This window comes from Benincasa hispida, chromosome 4 (assembly GCF_009727055.1).
Source record: "Benincasa hispida cultivar B227 chromosome 4, ASM972705v1, whole genome shotgun sequence".
Taxonomy (NCBI): Eukaryota; Viridiplantae; Streptophyta; class Magnoliopsida; order Cucurbitales; family Cucurbitaceae; genus Benincasa; species Benincasa hispida.
This window is the reverse complement of record NC_052352.1, coordinates 47,791,951-47,800,521: the sequence shown is the minus strand read 5'-3', so window position 1 is coordinate 47,800,521 and position 8,571 is coordinate 47,791,951. Positions and strand designations below refer to the sequence as shown.

The 8,571-nt window shown below is 31.7% G+C and overlaps 1 protein-coding gene across 1 annotated transcript; it reads left to right on the top strand.

Moving 5' to 3' along the window:
• The first annotated feature begins 5,127 nt into the window (after positions 1-5,127).
• LOC120075832 (aspartic proteinase Asp1-like) lies at positions 5,128-8,193 on the top strand. The gene is made up of 9 exons (XM_039029519.1): positions 5,128-5,415; positions 5,916-6,033; positions 6,120-6,346; positions 6,563-6,793; positions 6,874-7,012; positions 7,094-7,288; positions 7,365-7,437; positions 7,683-7,770; positions 7,867-8,193. The coding sequence occupies exons 1-9, from the start codon at positions 5,189-5,191 to the stop codon at positions 7,949-7,951; spliced, it is 1,383 nt and encodes a 460-aa protein (XP_038885447.1). The 5' UTR covers positions 5,128-5,188; the 3' UTR covers positions 7,952-8,193.
• Positions 8,194-8,571: the final 378 nt, after the last annotated feature.

Below are 8,571 nucleotides of genomic sequence, written 5' to 3'. Positions count from 1 at the left end.
ACAATTTGATAAGTAGGAGGTGGATTACATGGACACTAATAGTGTGTAATATTGAGACACATGGACAATACATGTGATAATGTATAGTGACACATATCCAGTGGATACTAATAATGGGTATCTACATTACACCTAACTTAATATATTTATAATACTCCTCCTTAGATGTCCATTATATATAAAATATGTCTCGTGAAAACCTTACTAGGGAAAAATCCACTAGAAAAAAAATCTTAGTGAAGGAAAAATAATACATATTTCATATAATCTGATACTCTTAAAAAGTATATTTACTCCTCCTCATGAAAAAGTATATTCCAATGTTGTGCACTAATTTTTCAAAGGTTGTAATAGGTAATGCCTCGTAAATAAGTCTATCAGGTTATCTCTCGAAAAAATTTATTATACAGTGATGTCACCATTTTCTTCAAGATCATGAGTGTAAAAAAGTCTCAGTGAAATATGTTTTCTTCTATCTCCTTTAATATATCCTTCTTTAATTTGGGATATGCATGTTGTGTTATCTTCATATAATATCGTTGGAAGATTTTTACTAGAAGACAAACCGCATGTTCCACGAATGTGTTGAGTCATTGATCTTAGCCATATACATTCTCGACTGGCCTCGTGAATTGCAAGAATTTCAGCATGATTTGATAAAGTGGTTGTTATGGTCTGTTTCACCAATTGCCATGATATAATAATTCTTCCATATGTGAAAGATAACCTGTTTAAGATCTAGTTTTGTGTGAATAAGATAAATATCCAGAATCTGCATAACCAACTAAATCAAAATTTGATTTATTTGAATAAAACAAACCCATGTTGATCGTTAACGGAGTATATACTTAATTTTGTTCCAGTAACTTTTTGTTGGAGAAGAACTATATCTTACTAATAAATTTACTGAAAATGCAATATTTGGTCTTGTATTATTAGCAAGATACATAAGTGCACCAGTTGTACTAAGATATAGTATTTCAGGACCAAGAAGTTCTTCATTATCATCTCGAGGTCAAAATATATTTTTCTTCACATCTAGTGAACGAACTTCCGTTGGAATGTTCAGTGGATGTGCTTTGTCCATATAAAATCTTTTCAATCCTGTATAAGTTTGACTGATAAACAAATATTCCATTTTCTAAATGCTCAATTTCCAAGCCAAGGCAAAAAAGAAAATAAAATCGAGAACTTTCATCTCAAATTCTTTCTTAAGATATTCTATTGCATTTAAAAGTTCTTCAAGAGTCCCAATTATATTTAAGTCATCAACATATACAGTTATAATAACAAATCCTGATTGTGATTTCTTTATAACATAATAAACCTATTGGATTTTTTTGATATCCTTCTTTTAACAAATATCCACTCAAGCGATTGTACCACATTCGTTCTGATTATTTAAATCCATATAGCGATCTTTGTAACTTTATTGAATACAATTCTCGGGAATTTGATTTATATGTTTCAGGTACCTTAATCCATAAGATGTATATCCAGACTTTCATACATACCAATTAAATATCTTGGTGTAATTGCATCCACCACTAGAGAATACATCTCCTCATAATCAATACCAAGTATTTGTGAAAAACCTTGTGCAACTAATCCTGCTTTGTATCTTGTGACCTCATTATTTTCATTTCTTTTCTTCACAAATATTCATTTGTATCCCACAGGTTCGACACATTTTGGTGTTCAGACTACTGGTCCAAAAACCTAAGATTTTGAAAGTGAGTTTAATTATGCCTTCATTGCTACTTTCCACTGAAGCCAATCTTTTCTATGTCGACATTCTTCAACAAATTTTGGTTCAGAATCCTTATTTTCACATATAATATCAAGAGTAACATTATACACAAAAATGTTGTTAATAACTATATGAGTTTGGTTCCATATTTTTTTTTTCATGACATAGTTTATTGAAATCTCATTATTATCTTTATGTATTCCATAGTTTATTGAAATCTCATTATTATCTTTATGTATTCCATAGTTTATTGAAATCTCATTATTATCTTTATGTATTCCACCTAACCCATTAGTCATGTCATGAATTTCTTCATGTGTATTTACATCCTCAACCAAGTCTTATTGACTACTAATTATTTTTCTTTTTCGAAGATTTTTATCTTTAGAACCCACTGGTCTACCACACTTCTAGCGTGTTCCAGACTCATTAGTGGCAATTTGCTTTGCTTGACCATCAATTTTTATGGAACATTTGCAACTGATATATGTGACTTAGTTACTTTCTTTGGATCTATAAATGCATCCAGTAATTGATTTGCTATATTTTGCAAATGAGTTATCTTTTGAACTTCAAGTTCACATTGATCTGTACATGGATCTAAATTAAACAATAACGATGTATTTCATATTCTTTTTCTAACTTCTTAATTCATCCCCCTAATGTTGGAAAATTTGTCTCATTAAAATGACAATTAGCAAATCGTACAGTAAATACACACCCGTTGGGGTTCAAGATATTTCATAATTGATGGGGAATCATATCCAATATATATTCCTAACCTCATTTGAGGACACATCTTAGTACGTTGTGGTGGAGCAATTGGAACATGTACTGTACATCCAAAAATTCCAAGATGCAAAATATGTGGCTCATGGCCATAAGCTAATTGTAATGGCGAGTACTTACGATAAGATCTTGGCCTAATGCGTACAAGTGATGTTGCATGCAAAATAGCATGCCCCCATACAGATGTAGGAAGCTTAACTCTTATAAGCAATAGTCTAGTAATTAACTACAAACGTTTTATGAATAATTCTGCTAAACCATTTTGTGTATGAACATCAGCTACAGGATGTTCGACACTTATCCCAATTGACATACAATAATTATCAAACGCTTAAGATGTAAATTCACCAGCATTATCAAGACGAGTGGTTTTAATTGTATAATCAGGAAATTGTGCTCTTAACTTAATTATTTGAGCAAGTAATCTTGCAAATGCAAGATTTTGACTTGATAATAGATACACGTGTGACCATGTACTGGATACGTCTATTAATACTATAAAATATCTAAATGGTCGACTTGGTGGGTTAATAGGTCCACATATATCACCATGAATTCGTTCTAAAAATGCAGGGGATTCAATCCCCACTTTGACTGGTGACGGTCTAATGATTAATTTTCCTTGAGAGTAAGCATCACATTATAATTCATTAGATTGAAGAATCTTCTGGCTCTGGCTCTTCAATGGATGTCCACTGGAATTCACAATAACTCTTCTCATCATTATAGACCCTGGATGACCTAATTTGTCATGTCAAATTGTAAATATATCTGGATTTATGAATTTCAAGTTCGTTGTTGTATATGTTTTGATTACTCGTATATGGGTATAATATAATCCAAAAGATAAAACAAAAAACTCTTCCAACATACGTTTTTCATATGAGACAGTAGATACGATATAAAGATACTCTATATTATTCTTTCTATCAATCTCAATATGATAACCATTACAACATATAAGTAGATTTCTCTTATTCCTTTAGGAAAACTAATATTTGTTTTTCCAAACCCTTCAATTAGGTTTGCAAAAACCTAATATTGTATTGACTTTTGCTTTTAGCATTGTCAGTTTGGAAAAATATTTTTTACTTGTAAATATTGTATGTGTAGTTGCACTGTCTGCCAGTCATAGATCTTCTTTACTCGTTTCTTAGTCACCCCACATATGAAAATGATCCAAATGAAAATTTTGCCACCTTTCTGATAAAATTTTTGCCACCTTTCTGATGAAATTTTTGTACGAATAACTCAGATTTTACTATCGAATTTTCATTCAACCCAACTTCCAAAAATAATAATGTATTATCTCTTACTTTGCATCACTCACTTGCACTCTCGTTCAACTAATTCAATACAATAATATTGGCTAAATTATAACAATGCTTTTTAACTTTGTACTTTGTGTCAAAAATATCTCTGAACTCTAAAAAATTTCAAAAATACCCTTAAACTTTAAAAAGAAGTTAAAAAATACCATTGTCGTTAGTTTTGGATGGAAAATATTAAAGTTTTATTTCAAAAATACCCCTGAACTTTCAAAAGTTTCAATACTATCCTTAACTTAAAAAAAGTTTTTTAAAAAATATCTTCACCATTGGTATATGAACATCAACCGTTAATACCTCATTACAAAATAACTTTATAATTAAAAAAAAAATAATAAGAAAAAAGCTTTAAAATGTCCATACCATTAATCAATTTGTTTGAAGTTTTCTTAAGTTAAAAAAGAACTAATTTTAAAACAAAGTATATAAATATCTTTTTTTATATATAGGTATTCTCATTTTTTTTCTTTATTTTTCAATTCTTAACTTACACCAATTTTGTAGCAACCAAAAATTTAAGTTAAATCATAAAATCTCACAAAATTTCAAAATCAAAATCTCATCTTAAAACACACTAAAACGATAAATAGTCGAATAAAAAATGTATTATTTGCCTACCAACACAAACTCAACTACTGACATACAAGTTTGTTAAAACATTTAAAGTCTTATCACTTGGTGTTTCCTTTATTCTCGTTCTTCTCATTATAGTCCATATACCTTAACTAAAGTGTGTCACTGTATTTATTTATTTATTTCAGATAAACAAATGTACAATTAATGAAAAATGGAGTAAGAAGGTATTGAAGAAGGAAGGAGAGAAAAAAGATGGAGAATAGAGAAGTAAGATGATATTAACGGTTTTTGTTCGTATAACAGTAAGGGTATTTTTGAACTTTTGTTAAAGTTTAAAGATATTTTTGAAACTTTTAAAATTTTAAGATATTTTTTACACAAAACACGAACGACTTTCATCCAAAATTAACAGTAAGAGTATTCTCGAACGCATTTCAAAAGTTTAAGAGTATTTTTTAATTTTATTTTTAAGTATAAGAATATTTTTTACACAAAGCATAGAGTTTTGAGATATTTTTGTATAATTTAGCCCAATAATATTCTCATTCACTATAGTCTTTCCTTCGTCACTCATGTTCGTGCTTTCTACTATGAAAAAAATATTGTTTTCATTGTTTCTAAAATTTAAGTCAAACATCATTTTTTTAAAGTGAACTTTGGATCATCCGTACAAAAATATTTGTTTCTAATATGTCCATCTTTAGAAGGGACTTGAAGACGGTAGATCCCAAATCGATTTGTCACGATGAATCTTTTGAGCTCCTTTTTTGGGACAGGAATCTTCGGGATTCGAAGAGAAAAAGAGAGTAGAAAAATGCCAACAATCACTACTCTTTTCTTCTTTCTTTTAGGTCTTTCTTCAAGTTTTTCTGTCTGCTTTTCAACCAACATTCTTTCTTTGGGCAAGAAAAACTCGGATCGCCTCCTCTCCTCCGCCGTCTTTCCCCTCAAAGGAAACGTTTATCCACTTGGGTATGGACTCGATCCTTTATTGCTTTTGAATAGCTTTCAACTATGCCTTAATTTGATTTTCTGTCTGTTTTTCCTGCTTCATCGTTGATTATTGTTTTCTTGTTTTCTTGAATCTGTTTCTTTGTGGGCCAATTTGATTTCGTGTTATTCAGCCCTTGAGTTTTCTGGTTGCTCGTTTTCTGTTGTATTCTATTGGGTTTAAGTGAGTTTTGTTTCTAACCTTCCTCTGAAGTTTATGTTTATTCAATGATTCTAGCATTTCTTTTCTGTCTTTTTTTTTTTCATGAATCCTTTAATTAATGGGTTGATTAATTTAACTTACACTGTTTGGCAATCCACTTGCCATCCATAGGATGTTTCTTATCGGCTGTTTAAAATGTTTATGAATTCAGTTTTTCCAGTTTTCCCATGAATTCTCTGTTTGATTGTCTGGATAGGTATTTGTTAACTTATCAGTACATTAGTGTTAATTCATTGTAAATACTTTTCTCTGTCTGCAGTTATTACTCTGTGTCTATTCATATCGGCGAAGGAGATGAGGCTTTTGAATTTGATATCGACTCTGGCAGTGACCTCACTTGGGTTCAATGTGATGCCCCTTGTACAGGCTGCACAAAGGTTAATGGATTGGATGATCATGATAACCAATTTGATGTTTGTTCTCTTCTTTCTCTCGTTCTTATAAATTTTACATGTATCTGCAGCCTCGTGAACGGTTATATAAACCCAACAACAATGCTTTGAACTGTTTTGAACCACTGTGTACATCACTCCACCCGATAACCAACGACCAATGCGAGTCCGCTGATGACCAATGTCAGTATGAAATTGAGTATGCTGACCATGGATCTTCTCTGGGTGTGTTGGTCAATGACCATGTTCCCTTGAAACTCACTAATGGTTCTACTGCTGCTCCTCGTGTAGCGTTTGGGTGAGTTATATGGAATATATCTCATGATATCCTGTTATCATGCTTATAATCCTAATTAATCATGGCTGCAATCCCCAGAGGTTCCATCTTGCTTTTTAGGTAAATAGTTTTGAAACCTGGCTTTATCCAAGGATGTATATAAACCATATAGTGAAATTGATTTAGCTTCTTTCATATTAAATTGTGAGGATATATCTTTTAATCCTTTGTCTGCAGATGTGGATATGATTATAAATATTCTGTTCCACACTCACCTCCTCCTACAGCTGGAGTTCTTGGCCTTGGCAATGGTGAAGTTAGCATTATCTCGCAACTAAGTAACATGGGTGTAGTGCGAAACGTTGTAGGTCACTGTCTTAGTGAAGAAGGTGGATTTTTATTTTTTGGTGATGAACTTGTCCCTTCTTCGGGAGTAGCGTGGACAAGTATGTCACATGAATCCATAGGGTGAGTAGCCCTTTAATATCGTGTTATCTTTTTTCAACACATGTAACTGACAATTTGTATGATATCCAATCTCATCTCAGAAGTTACTACTCTTCCGGACCTGCTGAAGTCCATTACGGTGGAAAGGCTACCGGTATCAAGGATCTTATCTTAGTTTTTGATAGTGGGAGTTCTTACACTTACTTCAATTCTCAAGCTTACAACTCCATTCTTGCTCTGGTAAAAACAGAGAAAAGAACTGTTTCCTTAGGCAACACATATGTGTGAAATTGTAATGAGATGAGATATTTTTTACCTCAGGTAAGGAATGATTTGAAAGGAAAACCACTGGAAGATGCACCGGAGGATAAATCTCTTCCAATATGCTGGAAAGGCAAGCGTCCTTTCAAGTCGTTGCGCGATGTTAAGAAATACTTCAAGCCCTTGGCGTTATGCTTTACAAAAACTAAGAATGCTCAACTTCAACTGCCTCTAGAAACTTATCTCATCATAACCGTGAGTATACAACTCAATCTTGGATTCTTTGCTGGTTTCTGCTTTATTAATTATGTATTAACAAGTTGTTCTTCAGAAATATGGCAATGTTTGCTTTGGAATTCTGAATGGAACTGAAGTAGGACTGGGGGATCTAAACATAATTGGTGGTAAGTAACATTAGTGGCAAACAATCTGGAAATTAAGCACTTGAAAAGTTAAACCAAGCAGACCCTAAATGCACTTTACAAGTGCTTTCCTATAACATTATTTTTCCTTTTCTGAAAGTGTTAATAAATTAGTTTCAAAGTTCAAAAGTTTAGGACATTACAAAAAGCACCTTTACCATGCCCAAAAGCACTCTCATATCATCTTAGTGGCCTTTATCATTATATTGATCTTGTTTCTCATTCAGACATCTCTCTAAAAGACAAAATGGTGATCTACGATAATGAAAGGCGACGAATCGGATGGTTTCCTACCAATTGCAACAAATTTAAAAAGTAGACTATTCTCACCCCTCTTCTTTGCTTTGATGATCTCATTGCTCTATGGTTAACCTTCTCACAAGCCTTTTCTGGTTGCCTCTTTATTTTCAGGGAAGGTCAAAGTTTTTGTCAACCAGATGGTCTGTTTAGCATCCTAACAGAGAATTATCAAGGTTACATCCCCAAGATCTTTTAGGGATATGCTTATAATATAAGGGCAAAATAGATTGAAATCTCCAGAAACTTGGACCAAAAATTTTGTATTTTCCAATGTAAGTGTGCTGAGTATATGTTTCCTTTTTGGATTATAATAGGTTGATGAAGCCAATAGGCTAGTTTTAGAATATACATGAGATCATGAAAGAAAATCCTGTATGATGCTATGTAGTATAGAAAATTTCTCTGTATCTGGATAATTATATCCATGATATAATATCTGTCTCTTATACACATCTAGATGTGTATAAGAGACAGATATATATATATACAAATGTATGACATCATTGTAATAATGATTATTTTTATGTAACGGAAGAATAAAAAAAAAAAAAAAAAAAAAAAAAATTAAGGTTAAATTGCAAAAACAACCCTTAAAGTATGGTGGTAGTTGTAATTATACTCTCAAATTTTTAATGGTAGAAATTGGACTCTCAACCTTAAACATATAGGAGTGTTAAAATTTGACCCTCAAATTTATATAATGGTAGAAATTGTAACAATTGTATAATTTTGAGTGTTTAATTGTTATCGGTTGAGATTTAATTTCTATCACTATTATAAGTTTAAAGGTCCAATCATAACATTGGTATAAGTTTG